Genomic DNA, 24,987 nt, shown 5'->3' on the forward strand with positions numbered 1-24,987 from the left:
CCAGATAAAGAAAGTGAGGCCCAGAAAAGTTAAGTGAGTTTTGGCGTTATAAGCTAGTTGGTGGTAAGTCCCTATTTACCCTCACGCCTCATTCTTCTGGATGATACAAGATAACATACTGTAATATTTACAGGACATAAAGAGTCTCAACTTGACATTGTTTTCAAAGACCATCAGGCCTCCATGAAGGCTACAGCCATTTCCAGTGCCATTCTTTTCTCCTTCGCTTCCATCTGATTCAACACAAGACCCGTTTACTGAGTGTTTACATGCTGGGTGTTGTTGGAAAGGGATAGCCTATGACATGGAGGAACGGATAATAAAGGTGGTGAGCTGAGACCTGCAATTTTTGACTCCCTCTGTGAGATGGAAGAGTCTAGTTGAGAATCTTGAGCAGTGCTATGACCACACAACTACACCAATGGCAACAGAGAACTCAAACTGGTTTACCCGTGTGCACACGTGCATGCACACACACACTGTATCTCTAGAAGCAAGACTCTGGTAAAAGCAGTTGCTTTTGGAGCACGTGGGCGGCTCAGTCAGTTAAGTGCCCGACTTTAACTCAGATCATGATCTCATAGTCTGTGGGTTCGAGCCCTGCATCGGACTCTGTGCTGACAGCTCAGAACCTGGGGCCTGCTTCGGATTCTGTGTCTCCCTCTCTCTGCCTCTCCCCTGCTCACACTCTCTCTCAAAAATAAATAAACATTAAAAAAAAAAAAGCGGTTGCTTTTGAGGATGGGGTGGGCGGGAGACATTTTGCATCCCCTTTTGCTCACTGCTGCATTTTACTTATTTTTTATTACTTTTTCAACATTTTATTTTTAAGTAATCTCTACGCCTACCTTGGGGCTCAAACCCACAACCCCGAGATCAAGAGTCACACGCTCCACTGACTGAGCCGGCTGGGCGCCCCTCACTTTTGAATTTTCAGCCATGTGAATATATTACCTATTCCCAAAATAAGAAAATGAAGCTAAGAGATAAGAAAGCTTCCTCTACCTTAACTCTGCCCTCCCACCTGCCAATTTATTAAGAGGGATACATCTGGGTTACTTGTAGAACGCAGATCAAATTTCCCTTTCCTTGTGCTCTGATAGACTTCATGCCCTTGGCTGAAGGGCTAAAGCTTTTATTTTTACAGGGAATCCGCCCACGACGGCAGCCTCTCATTTGCAAGCCCCCACGTGTTCATCTGTCCAGTACCCGCCACATGGCTTGCAACGACTCTGCCATGCCCCTGCAGCTTCACAAGGACGGAACACAGAGCTCACTGGCAATTTCTTCATGTGTGTATCCAGTGAAAGTGCCAGAAGCCCTCTGTGCACGGCAATTCACCCACTTTACTGTGGATTGCCAGAACGATTCAAAACTCTCTTCTGAGCAAGGTGCTAGGAACGTGAGGATGAAAAACTATGGTTACCGCTTTCAGAAAGCTGATAACCTACATGCAGACGTGAGAAATGTGTGTGAAAAGCTAAGTAATGACGTCAACATCAGTATTAAATACCAAGAGTGGTGCGGGCATCGGGACCCCACCATCATTCAGGGGAAGAAGAGGTTGCTGCTGGTGGGATGGCCACAAAGCTTCTGGGGGAGGTGGGATATGGCCAGCTCTGGCGGGTTGGGGGAGGGCTGGGAGACAACCACGCGTGGGGCACGTTACTCTCAGTGAGGCTAAGAGAGTCTAGGGGAGTCACCTGTTTTCAAGAGAGCAAACCACCAAATGAAATGGGGCTGGAACAGAGATGTCGCCGATGGTTGGGAAGATGAATAGGGGAGCAGCTGAGAAGGGAAGAGGAGCACCTGGGGGCAGCCTGAGGCGACACCAGCACAACAGTACAAAGAGGAGTGGGTCCCGAGACCCCAGAGGTCAAGGTCAGATTCCTGAGCCTGTAAGGTCGGTGTGGTCAGCCCTGCTGGACGGGTTTTATGGCTGCCCACCAGCCAGCTGCCCGAGACGAGTTTAACCTCTGGCTCTACTCCAGGCAAGCTTTTCATTCCACCCAAGACACGTTTCTCTAGTCCTCTGGCTCACCCCGCACTCTGCTGGCACTTGATTTCTTAACTGGCTGCCCCATATGCACAGCTCACCACAATATACAGACCTTGCCCTCCTCGGCCTTGACAAAACGGTGAATTGAAGACACAGGCACACGCACACACACACGGGTCTAAATACGTTGTGTTGTACAGATGTGGCTTTCGTATCACACCTTACACTGCTACTGATGATGAGCTCTGCTTCTATAATGTCATGACACTTGAGATGTCACTGCAGGCGTCCCTCATCATGATTTCTCATGCTACCAACCCTCACTATCTGAACTCAGGGGTCAAAACAAATTTGGATAAGTCTTTCAATGAATCCTTAAGCTCTCACAACTCTGCCACTGGCTGTCCGAAGCTCAGAAAACAAACATAGGTTCCGATGGTGTGCACTCTCCCGATATCCACACGCAGGACGAGGCGGTGCGGGGTTAGCTGTCCTTTGCGATGAAATCATATCCCTTTGAGATTTTGCACATTCAACTTTGGACGGAGGATTTTAAACACAAGGAAAAGATACTAACTTGCAGCTCTCCTTCCCACCATCCACCTGGGTTCTTTTTTCGGATCAAAATCAGCTGACCAGGGGCCAGGGTGAGCTGCTCCGGACCCGTGGCAGTGTAGCAGGCAATCACCTGTGCGATTTCTGGAAAACAAGACCAAACAGGGCAGCACAGCGTTATGGTCAGAAGAAGAGCTTCTAGAAGACACAGCCACCTCCCGGGTTCACAGATTAACGTCATCAAAGCCACTGCACTGGGCTGGCTTTCTACTAAATGAAGATGGCCCACTCAGTCACCCCCCATTCCATGACCTCCAATCCAAAGGCAGCAATCCAGGACTCGGGTGGCCTTTTGGTGCTGCTGTAGGACTTCCTCATCATCTCTCAGAACTCACTGACCAACTTCCCTCCGCGAACCCCACTCCTGTGCCCAATTCCGGCACCTTCTGTCCCAGCCCCGCCCGCAATTACTGCGAATGCCCTGTCGCCAGCAGCTGGGCCTCCTTCCTCCCCAGCCCGCCTTCCACCCCGTAGCACACAGTTCACTCAAGGGTTGTTCAGTGAATGAAGGAACTCACGTGGAGCTTTCCCACCGGCCAAGAAAGTAAACAGAGAAATCCTATTTTCTCCAGAAACTTTTGGGAGCGTGGCACTAGCTGATTTACATGTTGTGGCTTTAGACGCTCAGCCCCACCCACGTGACCATTTTCTTTGTGGCTCACATTTTGAGGGTGATCCCTGAATATCAGGTAGGAATCATGTCAATGCGCGTTTATTTCTTTTTATTTCGAGTTAGAAAAAAAAAAGGATCTGGCATTAAGAGGGGAATTTTATGAATAAACAGTTCAGCACGGAAAAAAAAAAAAAAAAAAAAAAAAAACGTAAACAGTTCTGTACTTTCCCTGAATGTTAAAAATCTCATGGGGAAAATTCCAGCAGCACCACAGACCAGGCTCTGAAGAGTACATTTCTACTGGCACAGGAGGTCGAGTACGAAAAGACAAAATCCTTCTCTGACTAAATTCTGGCGTATCCACAGTGACTGCTTTCGGAACTTCTCGAAGCAGTGAGGAACAAACTGTTCTATTCCTCCGTGCTCTCTCCCCGTCATAACAGATCTTGACAGAAAGAAGGAATGAGGTAAAGAAAGACAGACAGAAAGAAAGGCAAGAGGTAAAAAGGCTCCCCCTCTGACAGGTATTTCCCCCTTCTCTAAAAGGCACAGTAGCAACAAGCCCCCCATGACCCTGTTCTGCCACCAGCCTCCGGCCACCATGCTAGGAACGCCAGGCTGTCAGGGGGCAGGTCTGGCCCTGCCAGATGCTTCAGGGAGATCAGGGGAAGCAAGACGGAGGCCAGCTTACACACCTTGGCCCCAGCCCTCGCTGGGAAATCTGTGCTGGGGTAAGAATTCTCCCATAACTCACCAAGGACTAGCTGTAGATTCCAAGAGTTTTTGGTTTGGAGAGAGTCCCAATTAGTGTCCTATTTGGCCTCAGATTTTCCCGCTCCTCAAAGGACCTGGCATGCACAGCCAGCAATCTGCCCCAGCATTCTTTTCTGTCTTTTGTGTCCCTGAGCAGCTCGTTGGTTTTAGGATAACGTTAAGCCCATCTGGACCCTTTGGAACGGCAATCCAAAAGGTAAAACACTCACAGTGAAAACACAGATTTGACTCAGGTGTTCCAGTATCTGGAGTCTGACTAAAATCCTACGGCAACTTGAGAGCCCACTGTTCCGGGTAAACCTGTCTGGGGCGGACCACGACACGCAGAAGCACAGATCCCCTCAGCCTGGCAGGAACTCTTCAACCCACCATTTCCTACAGAACCTCACGGCAAAAACGCCCAGATGACCTAAGTGAGGAAGGCGTGCCATACAAACCATATTATTTCACATCTGTTTCTTTCTCCTCTCTTTCACAGTGCTCTTTGTAGCACATGTGAGTTTGTTTACATAAACTAAAGTCCTGAGTTCGGAGGGATGGCTAGAATTTTGTGCCTTCAATGTGTACCTGAGGCAAAGCAACCCATGGGCTTCCAAATGAAAGGGATCTGTGCTTTGCTGCTCTTTGACTCTTCTCCACTACTTATGTCGTGGGACGGATTGTGCTGTCAGGAGAGGAAAAGAGTGTCCTGGACCTACCAAGAGGGTGATGAAGCAGCGGCTGAGCCCAAATCGTACAGCTCCATGAATTACAACTTGCCACCACATTGCCTGACTTACTTCTTCACAACCCAAGAACGTTCTGTCTAGCAATGTCCCTGCTCCCCATGTGTGAAGCAACAGCCGTACTGCATAACCGTGTATACGTTATTAACGGATTTCAAGAAAAGGATCTACCCCAACCACTCCTTGGAAAGGTCCTTCTGTCTTTCTTTTTAGGCTTCTGGCCTCTAATGAACAAAGATTCAGGAGCAACTGTCAATTACATTCAAAACATTGAAAAAGAAGCATCAGGGTTTGTAACTTACCAGGTTTTTTTCCTAAACTCCCTGTTTTCCCAGCAGTTCCAGAGCCCTTAAAACAGAGCAAAAGGTCTCATTTGCATACTGCAGAGTTTTGGTCATGCAACTTAAAAAACGATCAACGATGACACAAGCCCGCTCGAGCCCCTAAAGCCCCCTGTTCATTGTGGGGAAACACAGCAGCACTGTATCTCCTGACATCAGATGGGTACCAGGAAACCATGGGACAAAATAGGTACTTTAAAACACACAGCTTTTACCCTCTTTAGGGAAAAGGGAGTAAAGTATGTGGCACTGTAGGAACCCAGCGGGCTCAAGTTCTGTCTGTATATAGCATACTGTCCCTGGGTCAAACCAAACAGGGGGTGCCAGGTGAGGAAGACTGTTAGTCTGTGTCCTAAACACTGAGCTCCTGCTTATATTCAAATGATTATTCAATATTTCACACACAAAAACTATACGGGCTGTGAACATCTAGGAGCCCGAAATCCAGATTTGCTACATAAAATATTAATATTTAGCCACATTTTTTAGAGGTTTCTTTTTTTTAACAACGGAAACAGTACAGTGGCAATTCAAACACACCTTCCCCCATCCCACTGACATCTTTATCCAAAGAGGCAGCCCCTTTCCTGTGTATCCCTTCCGCTCAAATCTTACACTGCTTAATGCTGAAATTCCTCTATCAGTGCTGGATGTACAATCCATAGAAACAGACCATACTTTTTGTTTTTTTTTTTTGCAACTACTAATTGTTCCAAAAGTGCTCTGGGGTTGAATTCCTTTATGGATACTCATGGAATTTTAAACCAGCTGAACAAGCCAACAGAGACCTCGAGTCAGGACAGGGGCCAGACTGTAATCTGTCATTACAAAGTGCTTTATTCTGAATTGATTTTCGTCCCCGAGTCCCTATCTGCCAGTAAATTAAGTTTTCCAATCAAAACAAAACAAAACAAAACAAAAGGCTTAATAAAGTAAATGACAGTTACTGTAAGAATAAAAACATGTCATTTATCTAACGTATCATAGTCTCTTTATTTGGGTCATTGAAATTTAATAACCATTTACCAGGGAAAGTTTGAGTTACAAGTTTCACACTGATTATGATTTCTGTATTATCAAGATGTATAATACCAATCTCCTTTCCTATTTTTATACGCTGTGTATCAAAATAAAGGAATATTAATGAAATAAGATTCCAAATGACCGGTTACTTTCCCAGTACAGGATTGTAATATGCTCTCCATAGTCCATAAAAGGAACAATGCAATTGGCAACACCCAATGATAGAGTCCAAGTAGCTTGAGTGTGCTCCCCCACTTTTTTTTAAAGTAGGCTCTCCACCCATGGGGCTTGAACTCACGACCCCAAGCTCAAGAGCCACTTGCTCTACCCACTGAGCCAGCCACGGGAGCCCCAGTGCGCTCCTTGTTTAACATGACAGCCGCACAGAAGCTAAGACAACTCAGGAAATCAGGTTCTGTCCTGGCGCCCCTCAAGAATGCAGGAGAAAAGCCGCCCCAGGCCATGTGCCCCAGCCCTTCCCTTACAGAGAAGGGAAAAGCCAGGATAGGACAGACACTCCCATGCCCAGAGGGCAATTCTGGTATCTGAGGCTGGGTCTGGTTTTAGCAGGAAATTTTCCTTATACACTGAACTCCGTGTCCAAGGAAAATGAAAGAGCTGACTTTTTCGATGTTTTCATCATTATGAAATAATGTAGCTCACTCAATGTTTGTCCAAAATCGTTAGCGCTGTTAGTTCTTCTGTGGCTCATAATTTAAGACTGTGGTTAAAAAGCACCTTACGACTCAGCTTACCTTTAAAAATGTCAGTTTTTTTTCTTTCACTTATTGATTTCAGATGTTTTTTTTTTTAATAGAAGACTATAATTTATTAAAGTAAAATATAAGTAATGGCTTTTGTCTTTTAATTGAACCAACAGGTAGTCACTTGAAAAGTCTTCATGCCTAGTAACAGAAACTGAGTTTTAGTTGTACTTTTTCCCCTGTGCCCCTGAAATACCATCTGTAGGATTCTTACTGGATCCAACTGGAAGCCTGGAGAAAAGCCTAATTCTCCCCTCTCCAGGTCTGAGGAGGACAATTCGCTGGCTGTCCTCTTGGACAGAAGTACTGTCTACCTGGCTTCTGCCATATTCTCCAGGGGTAGGCAAATGCCTGCAAACCCCTCCTGGGTGTTTCAATAAGCTGCTTTCAAGACCACAGCAAGAAAAAACAAAACAAAAACAAAAAACCCCAAACAGCAAAAATGACACTCCCTGAAAAAACAAAACTCGAGCAAAATACAAAGTGCTCCTGGGAACTGCAGGGAAGAAGGCCCATGAACAGGCTGCAGTGTGGGGCCAGGCTCCTGGCTTCCAAAGCAGTTGCACACATGGGGCCTGTGGACCAAGCCCAATTTTACACCCTGAGACTGGCATTCAAATGAGAGAGGAACTCTGTCCACTGGCTTACACCTGAGAAAGGAGGTGTGGGGGTGGGGGCAGGGGGTGGGGTGGGGGAAAGCGAGTTCTTGTTGGTTTATTTATGTGCAATGGCTCTCTGTTAAATGAGTACACTGGTTTACCCTGAAATTCTCCTCTAACTTGACATTGGCCCCTACAAAGCTAGGCTTCCAGTACTCTGGAGGCCCACCCCATTCCGTTAAACTCGCACGACTTCAAGACCACTTGTTATGCAACTGAATTTTTAGGGCCCCATGTAACAACAATGGGAGCCATTTCTGATTTATAAGGACGCCAGCATTTAGAACATATTCAGGCCCTGATCAATGGGTCTGAGACCTTAAGGCTTAGCCAAAAGTGTATCGATCTCTTAGATCTTGTGTCTCCCTAATGTGTAGGCAAAATATAAATTTTGGAAACTCTCTACTGCCCAATGTTCTAGGGCCAGTATCACCCACATTCTTTTGTTGACATGGGCAAAATACTGCTGTGTTGTTTTCCTTTGGGTACCCCAGATCAGTGCTCGTGAAGACCTGATCAAGAATGTTTACTCCAAATCCTAAGTCAGTCACATGTAGGAACAGAGATGAATACTGAACATTAACCCAGGTGACGCAGACCAGCCTCCTTATATGCAATCTCCACTTAGTCCCAGGGGGTTCTTCTGCTTGTGGGAACCCTGCAGCACCAAATGACAAGTTGAAACAATTACAGGTCACTGTATTTGCTGTCAACGTCCCAGAACTTTAGCAAAACCCATCAAAATGTTCCACCGTCCAATATCGTGACTCCCTGCAAAGAGAATCACCGCACCGAAAGGGGGAGGAAACAGTGAATGTGGGTTTACCTCTGAATCTTTAAGCCTCACATAGTTAGAAGGGAAGACTCCAGACTTGTCGCCCACTGTTCCTGTCCACCAGTCACCATCTTTCTTGGTAACCAAAATCACATCCCCTTGCTGAAAGGTTAAATCGCCTTGCTCAGAACTCTCGTAAGTGTACATGGCAATAAATTCTGGTGGGGAGAAATATTGAGATACGGAGAGAGCTTGATTGTTTACAGAAATCCCAGACAGCTTTGCAAATGTAAGTTTATGAATAAGGAAGTTAGGGTAAGATCCATTCAAGAGAAAGGCTAGTCACAGATAAAACAGAGTTGCAGAACACCCTGGGCTCTAAATTCCCAAGTTGCACATAAAAATTCAGTTAACTGTAGACAGGGAGACAATTCCTGGGAAGACCCAGCCACGGGAACCAAAGAGCCGACCGCATGTTTACCGACACTGAGTACCAAAAGTGAGCTACCATTTGATGTCATGATTTTAAGTGAAAATGGTTTTTACGTTTACTTTTAACTAACATTTACTGAGTACCCGTGTCGTGCCGAGTGCTGGTTTAGATGCACCAGCACACAGGATCTTGTACACACCTCAAATGTCTGTACTTCCATTTTGAGGGTATCAAGTCACAATTTTGGAAAATTTTTAGATACAGTATATCCTGCATGTAAATTAGACACAGTTCTTTTCATTATTCAAGTGCCCGAGTGAAAACTTATGCCCTTTTGTGCCGTATGTACCATAGATGGTAGGAAGCTGTTAAAACACAAAAGATGTATCCTATTTAGTTACAAATGGGCACCTACTTGTCATTCAAGTGCATAAACAGGTAGCGGACTGACAGTGAAAGTAATGTCTACTCAATCCCAGAAAACAGGCAAGCCTTTCTGAACGAGCTGAAAATAAATCTCAGTTTCTTACATTTTATTATTCAAGTCTTAAAAAAATAAGAGTCAATGTTCTTTACCCCCTTGAATGTGAAGGGTGTGCATTCCAGAGGAAATTTTTCTTTTTGGAGGACAAACAGTTGATTTTACTAAGGCTTAGAAACCGAAATCACACTCTCCGAAAGATCACCAGGCGCAAAATTCTAGACACTGCACTAGGAACAGAGTAAGATTTATAGAAAGACGGACCTAAGTTTCTCGCTTCTACTTTTTCTTCATCGTATCCTAGGCCTTTTGTGTATGTTTTTAAAGGATTTTTTTTTTTTTTAAATCACCTTTTACCCAGAAAGTTCATTTTTATGATGGATGATGCAGGTTTCTCGCTAAACCTTCACGTGGAGCCCTTAAATTCACAGCCTACTGTTAATTACTAGGCACAAATTTAGTATGGAGGAATCCTTTTGGCTAATTGTAAGGGCCTCTGCGGGAGGTACTAATGAAAGCTATAACAAACACAAAAAAACACAAACACCCTCATGCGTGTGCTAACATGGGCAGCTCTACAACGTGGGAGAGCCCTCCAAGGGCGGCCTCAAATTCAGCAGTGCTGACCTGCGACTGCTGGCGAGCACGGACCCCACGGCAGACACAAGGTCATCCAAACGTGCGAGGGAGAACAGAAGACTCTCTGTCTTTAGTCCTCCAGTGCTGCTAACACCCACCTCCACAGTGAAAACGTGGAAAAATGATTTCCCACACACGGAAATCAAAGTCTGGCAGTTTTGCTAAGGACATTCTTTTTCTCACTAATATATTCCTTTTTCTGGTTTCTCAATATTCTGACCTTTCCCTTTTCACTTTTCTCTGTTCCTTGCTCCTTTGCTCGTGTTTGGCCATGTAAGATAGGATCCCTGGCAAATCCAGACTTTCCCCAGTGATTCTTGCACTGAAAAGTCACTTGCTCAAAAACAGATCCGCATTTTGAAGTAACTTGCAAAATGTTTAAGAAACTTCAGAAGCATGAACTCTGGCTGAACTTGCTGCTGCACTACGGGATACCAAGGAGACTGCAAAGACTGTGGCATTGCTTGCCCTGCTACGTACCCAGGAATCTGAGGCTCCCGCAGGGCTCCGTGAGAGCTGGGAGCCAGGACGGTGGCCACACAGTGGCCCTCAGACCCTCCTCTAGAGACGTTTTAACACAGGGCACTGGCCATTCCCATGCCGGTATATTCTAAGAGCTGTGCCAGTGGACAATCTAACCTGGTTTATGGTTTACTTGAAATGGGATTACCTTTAGTTCAGTATTAATAAGGGGCCCGTTATTATATGTAAATAGCTTTTCTCAGAACTTCAAATGCCAAGTGCTCCCGCATGGCTCCTGAATGCCCTCAGTCTCTCCTAGCATTTCCTAACGCACCTAAGTCACCTCACAAGGGAGGTAGTCATTGTCACCTAAGATTAGAATTTCTCTTCTGTTACTCAACTTTAAACAATGTGTTGGCTCACCTGTGACCTATATAGTGGGGCCTCAAGGGATGAGGCCTCTGCACAGGTTTCAAAACAAATCAGCATTCGTCAACACTGCTCGTACATAAGCATGCTTGCTGCATTAAGGGACTCTGTGTTGACCATCCAGAGACTGAAGCAAACAGGAAGTAACAGTAGCAGATACCTACTGACCTTTCTCCTAAATGCTTTACACAAATTATCTCCTTATCCTGTAATGGTTTCCTACCTGAAGGGGCGGTCCTTACGCCCACTTTACAGATGAGGAAGTGGAGGCAGGACCAAAGTTACATGGCTACTAGGTGAAGAGCCAGGGTATCAACTTTGGCCTTCTGATGAGACTTAACTAGATATAACACACTGAATTTGGGTGGAATCATGATTTGCTTTATACAATACTGACTGTACATGCTATGTTTAAAAAAGAGCTTTTTTTGCCTTGTTCTGCTCACAGCGGATAAAAAACTCATCAAGATGATTGATAAGAATGTATATGGATAGGACTATGCCAATGATTGTTTTGGTGGAGATAGTGACAAATGGACGCAACAAAATGTTGGATTTATTCAGTAGTAATGAGGTTTTACCGCTATACCTAGAAACTTATAAACATTTTTGCTTCGAAAATTCCCTTTGAAAAAGTAATCGTGTTACCGTGAGTCTGAAATACCACTAAACCTTATTCCTTGCTGCCTCCACTGAGAAAATTGTTTTAATAACTCTTTTTCACAAGGCAAGCTTTCTAAGGAATGCAACAATCTCACGATGGCAAACAAACTAGAGAGAACACTCTATCTTCATATAACTTATTCGAGGAACCCATGAAAAATTAGTACACAACTGGGCAGACATCTGCTAGCTACCAACACTGTTCAGACTTGTGGTGGAAAGCGTGTGAAGCGTGGGCAGCATTCTTCAATGAAGACTACGATAATGGCTACACTGAATGTAGAAAAGACGTAAGATTTTTACCATTAGAGCCTGGATCATGTGGGTTTTGTGCATTTTAAAATCCATCCCATATATCGGCATATACAATCCTTAGAATTATTTCATGGGGTAAAGACCAGGAAATAAAGCAACTAATTAATAGTGTAATAAGTACTCAAGATGAATTTTTTAGGCCTAAATCATCTGGTGTGGATATTTACAAGGAACAGAAAAATTGAACTTCTCGCTTTCATTTGAGGTAGTAGAAGATGGCTTTGAGGTTGCTGTGACAGACAGCTTTCCTTGACTGTGTAGTTACAGTTTTAAAACAAAACATTTATCTACGAGTCAGGGAGGAACAGACTATATCAAGGGCAGCAATGACCACAATTCAGCGACAGAGATGCTCAAAAAACTTGATCCCTAGTCATGCTGATGGGCCTCTTTCAAAAGTCAAAGGGCTCAGAATCAAATAGAATTAGAAGATTCAGTTTTTATGATTAATATATCTGATACTATTTTGAAAGTCCTTTGCTTTTGTAAAGATCTTCACCTTTCATTTCACCTCGGAGTTGAATACACTGAACATAAATTAATGCGATCTATTTTAAAGTGAAATCCAGTCTCTTTCAAACATTTACAGTTTATATTACGTGATCCCCTCGACCCTTCTAAAGAACATAATTGGACTCAGGTTCTCACCTTCTCCCGAAACGGCTGGCTTGGCTGCTGGAGATGCTACTCTCTTTAGACTAGCGGGACTTTCTGAAGAACCAGAATCGATGCTGAAAGAGGTTGGGGGAGAAAGGAGTTTAATTTTTACCTTCAAAGAAAATCATACAAATGACATTGATTTTCCTTTTTATTTTTCTTTTTAAGCTGTTTAACGTTTAAACTTTGAGCAATCTACAGCTGAGACAGTTGTTCTTGGGCTAAGTTAAAATACACAAGGTGCACAAGGCATGATTCTAGGCTCACATTCTTGTGTTTCAGCACTTGCAAGGCTGGGTGCACAGTCAGGGTATACTGGTCTATTTCAAAGCTTGAATGATAGATGCTTGTCCAATATTTTTACTATTTTTTAAAATCTTCTTAAAGCTCATAATTTGCTTTGAACACCTACATGAACGCAATAATTAAACATTCTTTATGTTAAAGGGTCCATGCCATAAGGTTCCTAACAAAAAAAGCTAGTTCATTCTTTCCACTGTTTCCCCAAATGCTTTGGGCCTGTGGGTATTCATGTGTACCTGGCCCAGGACTGGGTACTAAGCATGAAGAGAGGCATTATCTGCCAACAAATCCGCAAGAACGTTCAAGGTCTTGGCGTAGAATTCCCTCTTACAGAAGTCAATGAAAAACGAGACATACAGGCTTCCACAAGGGAAGAAAAAACTGACATTTATCTGTCAAGAGGCTGCCTTCTGTGGCTGCGTACTCTTAACTTTTGCAGTTAAAAGACCCAGAAGACAAAATAATCCCGCAGCCCTATCTGTGAATCTTAACTAATGCAAGCAGTAACTTAATGCCTAACATTGTTTTCATCTAATAGAAGCAGATAAACACACAAATACCTTGTAGATTTCCTTATGGGCCCTGAAATGAGTTTCACGTAAGACTTGGGGAACCAACCCTTCTGACCTTGAACTTCTCCAAACCACCACATGTCTTGCTGTTCCAGGACGGTGATGACATCATTTTTGTTAAAATTTAAGTGGTTGTCTTTTTTGGCTCTCCAAGGATACAGGGCTTGCGCTTGTAGCCCCTCCACCTTCTCACCCTTGTGTGGAAATACATAAAGGACCTCTCATTACTCTGCGATCTGTTAGCAATTCAGGGCACACGAACACTGGCACAAACACTCCTTTCCAGGAGGTGTACATGGGCACAGCACACACACAGCCACAAAGGACCCTGCTTCAGTGCCGCATGGGGGCTGGATGCTTCACCGTCTCTTAGTGATCACTTAGTTTCAAAAGGAGAGGCAAAAACCTGCCAGCCTATCCCCAAGCCATTGTGTGGCCATCCAGAGCCCCCTAACTGAACAAGCCAGGAGGTCGTATTTGTTTTGTGGCACCTGGCTGTGTGCCTTTTACATTTGGTTCTATTTTAACCCCCCAAGTTGCCCAGGGCCCCCCTCCCCCATTTCCAATGTTTGGCGAAAGATTAATCAATACTGGAGCAGAAATCTTACAGAGTCTCAAAGGATAATTAACTGATATCTTCGTCTGGGTGGGCACAGGAAAAGATGCCCTGCGTTGGACTGTGCTTGTTTTAGCTCCTTTTTAGAGACACAGCGGTTTGGCTGGCATAGATCGACGGTAATCCATCACAAACATCTACACGCAAAGGCCACGTGGGGTTACAAAGATGAATAAAGTGCCACCTCTGCCTCCTCAAAATAATTCAGGGTAAAAGACTTTATTAACCGTAAAGCACTACACTAAAAGGTCAGTATGGTATTATCAGCAAAGACGTCACAATTAACGGGAAAGAGAGAGAGATACACACAGGGACGTGTACCACCTGTCAGAATGAAATCGACTACAAAGAGGCTCCAGCTATTCGCTGTGGGAACAGAGAGAAAAGAGGAATGGCTTGTGCCTGAGGGCAACAGGGAACATTTCACAGAGGAGGCAGCACTGGAGTCGGGCCCTGCAGGACGACAAGGATTTTGCGGGCTAGGGCTTCGGAGGAAGAGCGCTCTGGGCCGAGGGCACAGCACGGGCAGAGGCCTCGAGGTGGTACACGGCCAAGGGTCCAGGAAGTGGAGCACCATTCCGGGGTGCGTGCGGCCTAGTTTCATGGAGGGGTGGAGGAGGAGGTGAGGCTGGAAAGGCAGGGTGAGGCATTTATTATCTTTTTAAAAACTGTAACATAAAACCATCACGATATCGTAAGATGATACAAAAAAAAAAGACGTCAACATTCAATCATCGATGAAAACGGACAGAAATAAGGACAACGCCCAAAGACAGTTCATTCAGAACCAACCTGTACTTGCCTCTAGAGGACACTTTCCTCCCAACACTGCGTTGGGATTACGTACAGAGTATTTATGCCAGGTCGAACAGCCCGGGTGTCCATGTTTACGACTTCTATATCCTCGTCTTCCTGGGTCCTCATGATCTTAAACTGATGACATCCCTACCCCTTTCCATCTCAACTGTACACTCCTTCAAAGCCCTTATGTTCTCCACCTCCCATTCTCCTCTCTGGGGCTCGCAGGAACCTCCCCGCCCCGACCCCCCCGCCCCGACCCTAACGGCCTGGCAGCCCGCGGCTCTCTTTGCTGCTGAATCCCTCCAGCCTCCACTCATTTCTGGGCCAAGAAGAGACCCCAGGGTCAGCCATTTCGGCTGGATGGGCCCTCCCTGGAATTTCATAAACTCTCCTCCTGAAACGTCTTCCCCGTCCCTGCCTTGTCAACTTTCCCATGTGGAAATGTCCTAATAACCAGCCTGGGGCCGAACACAGCATGGACTCGGTCCGGCTGGAACCCCAAGCATGTCACTTACCAATTTTGTGACTTGGGACAACTGTTTAATCTCCCTAGGCCTCAGTTTCCACATTATAAAACAGAGACACTTTGGCTTAAGAGAGTTTAATAAATGTATCCCTCGTGTTGCTGTGACAGTAATAATTGCAATAGTAGCAGCTTCTATTACTATCGCTATTTCTGATCCCAAACTGTGAAGTAAGCATCGTTGCCGAAAGTGGAGACAAAGTGCAGAGACGACCAGTAACAGATTCAGGTTCCATCCAGCCAAGCAAACCTTTGCTCTTCGCTCACTTCCAACTGTGTGCACTCTGCCGGCCGTCAGGGTCCCCTCCCAAGGATGCGGCCACCTGACCTCCTTTCTCTCCTTTCTCTCTCTCTGGCCTCTCCTCCCCCTTCCTCTCCCAGAAGAAGGATCCCGTCTTCTTTCTGCAGCTTGAACGTCATTTCCATCCCACACCATTTCGTTCCTGGCGCTCGTCTCTAGTGCTTCCCTCTCTCCTCGGTGCCCTCCCTCCCTGCCACAGAGCTCCTACTTGCTCCCCCTCCACTCCCCCAGCCCTGTGCCACTGGTTTACCCTCCTCCTTCCCAGGCCACAAGTACACTCCTCTCGCGGAACGCTCTCTGCCCTGATCCTCACCACCCCCCTTTCTGCAAAACAGCAGAGCCGGGACAGAAGCACAGGGAAGGAGCGTGTCCAGCCGCGGGCTCCTGCTCCTCTCCCAGATCGGAGAACACACACGCTCCGCGTATTTTCCATTTACTTGCTCTGTTCTCTCTTTTTTGACGATCTCGCGCATTTCCTCGGAGCCGACCTATGTTCCAACTGCCTGTCAGACGGGACCACCTGGTGCCCCATTTTCATCTTCAACTTAACATGCCTAAAACCCAACTCCTCCCGCCAACTAAAAACCTCTCTCTGTGCCCTCCTTGCTTGTCTTTGAGGCCAAATCCTTTTCTCGATCTGGACCGCGTTCCTTTCCTTTGGCTCCAACGGGGGCGTGTCTCCGTCCTTGGCTGCTGACAGCTCGACGCCCTCGGCTCGAACCTCCCCACAAACCTGCTGTTCTCACGTCAGAAACTGTGCCTGACCCCTGACTGCCTGCCAGATGGGCATCTGCTCTGTTTGGTTTGGTTATTTATAGACATTTCATTGCTTTAGCTTTATCGTAGTAAGTAAAATACTGCTTTATTGTATTGGGTAGCAATATTCAGAACAACTACTTTATCCTTTCAGAAACACTTTCTTAGCTGAGCATTTAAGAGCTTCCCATTGACTTATAGTCAGTCAATGTGTTTTCTGATACTCAGTGGTCTCCCCAAATTGACTGGTCCGTGCTTTTCGCCAAACACTCTCCTCTCCTACTTTAAAGCATCTCCTCACAGACTCTGCTGGCTGCTAGGCCGGCCTGCTCCACTTCCTACTAAAATCGACCCATTGTAAGATGCCACTCAAATGCCACTTCCCTAGTGAAGCTTCCCTGGTCAACCTGTGCGGGAGATCACCCTCCTCTAAACTCTTCAGGCCCCTCGATGCTGTTGGGAAAATGTGAACCGAATCCCGCACTGCCAACTGCCCCACGTGCATACAAACAACCCGGCCAGTAAGCACTTGCCAAATGTGCCGCCACTGTATACAGCATGTATACACACGCACACCCACTGACTGCTCTCACCTGGCCTAACACAGGGGATGGAGACGAGCCCGTGGCCGTGGCTGGAGTGAAGGCTGACCTCTGCCGTAGCTGGCCTGCACTTGGGACGGTGAGTGAGGGCTGGGCTGCCCACGCGTCCCAGTTGTCGGTTTCTGGCTTCTCATTCGTGCTGGTGGGCCACCTGGAAGGAAAAGTAGGCCTCCGTGAGAAGCAAATACTTCCTGAGGTGCCAGCTTTTCACCTGCAGCAGATGCAGACGCAGACCCAGTACATTTATGGGGCTTTATCTAAAGTTCAGAAACATCTGGGGCACCTGGGTGGCCGAGTCGGCTAAGTGTCAGACTTTGGCTCAGGTGACGATCTCAGAGTGTGTGAGTTCGAGCCTGGCATCGGGCTGTCTCGGCCGTCAGCACACAGGCTGCTTTAGATCCTCTGTCCCCCTCTCTCTCTGCCCCCACCTGCTCCCCTACATTCTCGCCCTCTCTCAAAAATAAGCAAACACATAAAAAATAAATAGGGGTGCCTGGGTGGCTTCGTCAGTTAAGCATCTGACTTCCGCTCGGGTTATGATCTCACAGTTTGTGAGTTTGAGTCCTGCTTTGGGTGAGCTCGAGCCCCAATCTGGGCTCCATGCTCTCTCTCTCTCTCTCTCTCTCTCCTCTCTCTCTCCCTCTGCACCTTGTGGGATTCTTTCAGCCTCACTCTCTGTACCTCGCTTACTCACACACTCTCTCTAAAATAAACAAACAATTAAATAAATAAATATTCTTAAAAAAAAAAAAAAGGTTCAAGAACACGATGGGGAGGAAAGAGCCTTAGACTCGGGTTTGAATCTGAGCTTCACTAGCGATGAACCTCAGGCAAATTATGATAGTTTCTCTGAACCTTCACTTCTCATTGATAAAATGGGAACAACATTCTGCCACTTTGGTTAGTGGTGAGGGTCACATGAAATATGGGATAGCATCTTTTTGCAACTCTGAAGCACCAGAGAAGCATCCTCACACAATGATCACGGTCATTTGTAGCAACAGCAGTGCAATCAGCAGAAAAGAAGTTACACACCACATTCGAACACATGCCAGTCTGGCAGCTGGTGCTTAACTCCGTTTGTCTGTCCTGTCCATCCTGCTGCAAGCACCAGGCCTATGTCGAGCCACCAGGGTAACTGCAGGTGGAATCCTGACAGTGACCAGTTGTGCTGGGTCTCAGGGGCAGTTTTGATTTTGTGAATTTTTTAATGTTAACTATGTGCATCTGTGTGACTGCAGATCCACATGTAATTTATTTTTTACATCTTTGTAAGACATAAACACGTTTGAAAATCAAAATACTTCCTTTGTTGGACTGCACATCCTGATTCTGGGTTTAGAAAATAAGATGCCCCCTAATGACAGCTGGAGAACCGCACAGCACACGTTTATCGAGGAAGACTGTCACAATGAACGGATCACAGAACAAAATCCTGGAAAACACGGTATTTATCTTCTACGTTAGCCTAAGCTTCAGTTTTAAAAAGTCCGAACTTTTTAACGAGATCAAGAGAGGAATGGAGAGTTTCAACTTGGAACCATGCTAAAGGAAGGCTACTTCTAAGCAGAAACTAGACAGGGAGGACCTTTCTTAGCACCTTCAACCTTTTACATGAAAATCGGAGCAGGAAAAACTTGCTTTGTCTTACATCCTTCCTTCCCCTTCCTCTGCTGTTGGTCACCATGTTCCTTTCTCTGCTCTGTGTGAGCCATCTGATCTGTCTCTAGCAGGACTTGACTCCTTACCTTCCATTTGTTTTTTCTGAAAGATGATTAGGCTTGAAAAAGAAATTACAAGAGTGAAATTACTTATCACTCTTACTTGGATGCTTGCAGAAAATATTTTTAGACAACTGTATGTGTAGATCATGGTCCTGTAACTAGAAGTGTGGACAGCAGCTTCCTCTATCATTTCAAACCTCTGCTTACAGTTTTTAATGCTATTTCCTGATGACCGAGGGCGTGGCATTCACACAATGGCCAAGAGCACACATATCTTTGCTCACAGGTACGTGTGCACAAGACTGATGACAGAGGCAAGCTTTAAAGGAAACACCTTTCTATCTTATTCAGAACCACATGACTGAATTCAATTTCTGTTTCTGACCAGCAAAAAAGTGCTGTTTACATGCAGGAAATGACTCTATTTGCTGACTGCCCTGGATGTCAAACAGATTATTAGGAAATGGTATTTCTCCATTTCTTCTACAAGAATGAAAGATACAAATTACTGAACGCAACGAGATAACAGGCTTTATTTTGTCCCAGGGCATACCACTGCTGAGCAATGAAATAATTAAATTGAGTTCAGACAGCATAATCCACAATTTGCCAGTAGAGTGGTCAGGGAGAGAGGTAATGAAAATCAGCCTGCTCCTTTACACAGAGGTACAGCCCAACGCTCTAAGGATACTTTAAAAAGATTACTAAGTGAGGAGTTCAAAACTCCTCAGGAACAGTGTGTCTATACATACGTGGAGCTGAAATCAGCCCAGTTGTTGGGGGTCGTGGAGGGCTCTGGAGCGGTCACAGCCACAGGAGCGGGGGTCTCACGCACGGCCAGTTTGGGTGCAGGGGTAGAGGTCGTGTCGGGCCCAGGTTTGACTGGAGCAGGAACCTCGTTTTCTGGGATTTTCTCTGCATAGTTTGCAGGGAACCATCCTGTCTTTCCTTTTAATTCTCCTCCAAGCCAGCCCGGTTCTCCAGTTTGGCTTTCATCCACCTGCAGGAAAGTCACAAAGTTTAACACAAGTGGAGCTAAATCAACCCCCGGAAAGACACCACGCTCTCCACCAGGACAAAGCCCCAAGCCTCTGACCCTGTCGCACGCTGCACAGACATTTCTTCACCCTATGCTAGTCTCAGTGTCTGGAAAGATGGTCTCTAAACATTAACTCTAAAAAAACAGTACGTGTTGTAATTGAAGTTCTTTCTTTGTGCTTTTTTAAAGCTTTTTTGTTTCTTTTTCTAGCAATGGTAGTTAAGATAAAGTACTAAAGTCCTCAGGCTCATAGTTTAAATTTTTAAAGTTCCCTGGAATTGGAAAGTGATCTGATAGCATTCATCACTCAGGAAGTCATGCAGTTATTAAAAAATAATTTAACTAGGGTTTATTATTTAAAATGGAAAGCAAAGGATGTAATCAACAGTAATCAGTATTCTAAAAATCTCTAATGGGGCGCCTGGGTGGCTCAGTCGTTTGAGTGTCTGACTCTTGATTTTGGCTCAGGTCTTGACCCCAGGGTCATAGGTTCGGGTCCCAAGTCAGGCTCCGTGCTGAGTATGGAGCCTGCCTGGGATTCATTCTCTCTCTCTCTCTCTCTCTCTCTCTCTTTCTCTCTCTCTCCACCCCTCTTCCTCCCACTCTCTCAAATTAAAAAAATAATAATAAATTAAAAAAAAAAAAACCTTTAAATATCTCTAATAACTAAGCAGTGTTTGTTCAGCACACAGATAAGAACGATACAAACACAGTCTTAGTTTCCTTGGGAACCAAAGCTGACCTTAAGCCATTTAAAAGCTCCGTAGACACATGATGAGAAAATCCAGAAAGTGGTTATTCACAGCAACAGTGAATTTTATTAATAAGGTCCCATAGTTTTCTTTATATAAATTTAACTTTAATGTCCTAAAAGTGCACATGAGAATACAGAAAGCTGCTGTTGAAAACTCTCACAGAGCCTATTTATTACATCAAGTGCTTTTAATGTTTGCATTTTAATTCAGATTTAAAAAGATCATTCAAAACCACCAGAATGGTTCTACCAATCTTTATGAGTTACCCCCACAATTTTATGAGCCACATGAGAATGACTTTGGAGGAAAATTACATTCACTATTAGAAAACTAATTTCATTACTATATCCAATAAAGGCCTATCAGAGACCTCCTCTTATTTTTATTTCTTAATATTACTGCCTGAGGAGGTAAAACACTGAACACTGCATCAGACATTAATGTTGTTCTTTAGAGATCACAGAAATGAGTTAACAATGACTTTGCAAATATGGGCAAAAATACCAGTTTTCTAGTTCATTCAAATATACAGCAAAAAAAAAATAAAAATAAAAAATAAAAATAAATCAAGTCCCAAATTATGGAACCAAACATCTACTATCTGTATTCAGTGCAGAGGAAGCGTAATGTTTGTTAGCATACTTGAATTTTAAAACTGCTTGGGGTGGGGTGGAAAAAGTAGATAGGGCTTACTACTTAACTATACATCTGATTTACAAAATATTCAGTAGGTGGATGATCCTTGTACTCTGCTCCACCTCAGGGAACCCTTAATGTCAGGGGCCAAAGCAATTTTTAAAACTGCAAATTCTCCAAAAAGGAGCTCCCCGAGATAAACAGCCACACTTCTTCAGAGGTTGTATTTTTTGCTTTATAGTTCTGATATTCTTGCTAACACTTACATCAGATGTGAACACATTAGTCACTTTTCATTCAACTCCCCCAAACTGTTTTGTCCTTACGTTCCTTTTTCTGGGCAGCCCCACTCTTTCCCTAGATGAGGATTTAAGATGACATTTTCTTCCACTTGGATTTTATGCTAAACTCACACGACTAGAAATGACTTTCTTTCTTCATTTATATTTATTAGTGATTATGACACATTTCAATATTGCCACAGCTTTGCACTGGAAACAGCTGTTTCTAGGCCAGATGGTGCCAGAGGCTCCCCAACTCCTCAGCAAGTTCAACAGTCAAGCTCCCATCCCCCTCCACTCATTCTAGGACCAAAGGTGAGCCTAACTCACTAACTTGCGCCTGACACACTCACTTAGCCTCAAGACAGCAAGGTGTCCTCACGATCAGGAGTAGGGCACTGCAATTAGACTGCCCCCATTTAAATACTAGTTCTATGATTTATTAACTGGGACTGGGCAACCTTCATCTCCTAAGTGCCTCAGCTTGTTTGTCTGAAATGGGGATAATAATAGTACCCGTCTCACTAGGGTGGCTATGAGGATTGTTAAATAGTTAAAACCCTGCCTGGCATATGAGAAGTGTTTAATGATAGACTTTTAAAAGCCATCTTCCTGTTGTCCAGCTCTGACTCTGTACTGGAGTTCTCTCATTTGGGCTTTTGTCCTGGTCCTTACCCTCACTTTAGGTAACACTCTCCAGTTCTCGGTATGGGGCGTTCTCTGCTCTAGGAACCTGCCTGGGACCTGTAGGGTTTGCTTTCTTGCCAGCAGTAATCCTCTAGGGGCTGGAGTTCAATCCTTGACCATGGCCTGTCGGAAACTTCGACTGGTCTGTCCAGGTAGGACCTCCTCAAATGTCAGCTGCTTTACTCGTTATGTCCTATAATTTACTGTCATTCCTTCGAGACACAGGGTCTTACCTGGTTAACAAGACTTTTGGTGTTGACATCTAGAACTGATCCGAAGCCCCAACGAAATGTCCTGCCCTGTGGGCAGGTCTAGCTTGTACCCTAGTTAGCTGATCGCACCCAGCCCCCTTCTCCTGATAAGAACAGAAAGCACACTACAGGAAGTACGCTTCACTGCTGAAAGGAGTTTCATATACTTAAGAAGGGGAGAAGATGCCACATCAGCCTCTTATCTGGTCAAACAAGAGTTTCTCCATCATTCAGGGTAGTAGTGAAATCAGCTGTTCCCTTTTAACCAAGGAAATTCACTGGTCAACTTTGACCAAACAATAGTCTCAATTAGCCTGATTTGTTCTAATAGGAATCCATTGATTTTAAGGAATGACTTAATTTTAAGATTCAGAGGATATAATAAAAATTCACTCTTAACATTAAATTAACCACTTAGAAAAAGCACAAAGGTTTCATAGGAAAGGGAGAAATAGTTCCTCCTGGATTTGGGAAACTTTAGCCCAAATGCCAATCCAGTTGTGGAAAGACAGTACATAAGATTAGAATAGAACGAGAACAGTTAGGCACACAAACTTTGTGACATGGCTGGCTATAATGTGGACTTTAACATATATAAAGTAAATTCATTTATTGGTGGCTAAAAGTCAGGGGGTTCTGAAATCTTAACAGTGTCAGTCTTAGTACAATTTCACTTAACCAGCCCCACTGCAACACCTCAAAGCATTTGGAGTCAATCTAGTAGAACCTTATCAAAGTGGGAAACGCAAACCCCAGATAGTTCACACCCATCTGGAATGTCACAGATCTAGCATACAAAATGTTAACATACGCTGTATGCTGTAGGGCTTGGATGCAACAGTCAAATGCTCATAGCAGCTGTTAGGGTCAAGGACACATGGCTGAAGCCCGATACCATTACATCTCTTCTCTCAAGGCTTCTATGCTTCATGTCTGCTAAATTCATTTGGTAGCCCAAATATTTCTAAAACCTCTTACCTTGTCACAAAGAAGGGAAATAGAAATTCCCTCTCCTCTCACAATGACACAGAACAAGGACGGCAAAGAGATTTAAACTGTGTACAGACTCAGACCAGCCAGTGTGGCTGTCTAGGATGTGGTAAGGAGTATGGGGGGTAGCAGGTGTTTCATGCATTTGCCAGCCTGGAAACAGAACGTTTCCCCCCAAACTTTTGGGTTAGAATATTAAAATAGTTTTCTAAAGCTCTAATCCAGGAAATTCTTCCTCTGTTGTAACTATTTAACCTACAAAAGCACAAAAGCAGCTGTAGGCAATACACAAATGAATAAGTCTGTGTTCCAATAAAACTTTATTACAAAACAGGCAGTGGGCCACATGTGGACCACTGCTGGAATCGTAATGTACTGGTTCCTCAAAAAAGTAAGGATACTATGACCAATTGTTACTAAACTAAACAAGCCACCCTCGGAAATCGAAGGAAGGCAGGAAAGGAAAGGTATTGACTATATTAAAAAAAAAAAAAAAAAAAAAAAACTCCATCAAGAGAAAAAAAAAGAAAAACAATGAGTGTAAGAAGATAAACAATTTTCAGAATGAACTTAACTGGTTGAGGGCTGGCAACCACTGAAGAGTGTCTTTTTTTTTTTTTTTTTTTAAGCTATTTCTAAGACAGTATTTTCCAGAAATGATTTAGGATTAGTCTTGACAGGAAAAAGGCATTAGGTTAGATCAGTGGTTCCTATTAGTGACTGCCTAACAGAACGAACCACTTGGAGAAGATTTTGAATCCTGTATTTGGAATAAAGTTCCCAGAGTCTCTGGGGGTGAGCCCTGGAATGGGTTATTTTTTTTTAAAACTCCTGAGCCGTTCTGATGTACTCAGTCCTACACCACCTGGACCTGCTGAGTTAGATGATCAGCCTGTGCTCTTAAGACAAACTTCAACAAAATGGCAGCGAGCAAAGAAAGGTCTTCTAATTTCTTATGCTATTCCAATGCATTATGGATGTCAAATGTGATTTAGTCATCCTCCAAATACTGAGACCTTCAGATCAGAGATAGGCCATATCAATGTTCACAGTATCTAAGCCCTAGCTATCAAGGTCAAACTCATTTAAGAAGCTTCCATTAAGAAGTTCTTCCCTGAGCATATCGGTTCATTCTGATTCCTTTCCTCTTAAGTTCCTAGCAGAGTTAGTAAGAATTCCCTGAGAACTTCATCAGACATTGGCTTTTTCATGTGTTTCTTCCTACCTTTCTAAAAAGATTTGAAACATCAATGGCAGACATCCTCTTGTATTTCTTTATATTATGAACAATATTTAGAATAGGATGATATATAAGACAGCACTTTAATTTTTGTTAACCATGAAAAATTTTTTTTGGAGAAAACTGGACACCAAGTTTTTTCAAGAACAAAATACTTTTTAGAGCTCCCTCCAAGACTGCCTATGCTAAAAAAAGGATATGTTAGGTTTTTATAATCTAACCAGTATAGTCAGCTATTTTTTAAGGAAGTTTGAGAAATCTGAGAATCTTATGATTACTGCGCCCACAAAAATAAGTGAACTCCTGATTATTCAACTAAGAGATTGATAGTAATGTTCTACTACATATTTTCATGACCATGTTTCTTGACCTCAAACTGTAGAGAATAAAAAATCTGTTTCTATCCCATGTCAATTTCTGTAGTTTTTGCACTGACTGTTAACCTCAGGAAGATAATCTAGTTGAATGTCATTTGGGGTGTCATGTTACATTGTGTGCTATAAAATGAAGACACTGCTGCTGTCCCTTCAGCAAGCCAGTAAA

The 24,987-nt window shown here is 44.2% G+C and overlaps 1 protein-coding gene across 13 annotated transcripts in view; it reads right to left on the minus strand.

Annotated features, from left to right (window-relative positions):
• The window catches only part of ITSN1 (intersectin 1), a 221,636-nt gene that overhangs the window by 51,713 nt on the left and 144,936 nt on the right, over positions 1-24,987 (minus strand). For 9 of the 13 annotated variants that reach the window (XM_045501472.1, XM_045501470.1, XM_045501471.1 and 6 more), the window contains 7 exons: positions 19,318-19,565; positions 16,833-16,992; positions 13,231-13,436; positions 12,359-12,441; positions 8,340-8,506; positions 5,029-5,074; positions 2,577-2,698 (listed from right to left, as the gene is read on the minus strand). In XM_045501472.1, the coding sequence (XP_045357428.1) occupies positions 2,577-2,698; positions 5,029-5,074; positions 8,340-8,506; positions 12,359-12,441; positions 13,231-13,436; positions 16,833-16,992; positions 19,318-19,565 (1,032 nt within the window). The remainder of the gene's footprint in view (positions 1-2,576; positions 2,699-5,028; positions 5,075-8,339; positions 8,507-12,358; positions 12,442-13,230; positions 13,437-16,832; positions 16,993-19,317; positions 19,566-24,987) is intronic. The other 4 variants (XM_045501474.1, XM_045501473.1, XM_045501483.1 and 1 more) reach the window with 1 other exon arrangement.

The sequence above is a fragment of the Leopardus geoffroyi genome, chromosome C2 (genome assembly GCF_018350155.1).
Source record: "Leopardus geoffroyi isolate Oge1 chromosome C2, O.geoffroyi_Oge1_pat1.0, whole genome shotgun sequence".
Classification (NCBI taxonomy): domain Eukaryota; kingdom Metazoa; phylum Chordata; class Mammalia; order Carnivora; family Felidae; genus Leopardus; species Leopardus geoffroyi.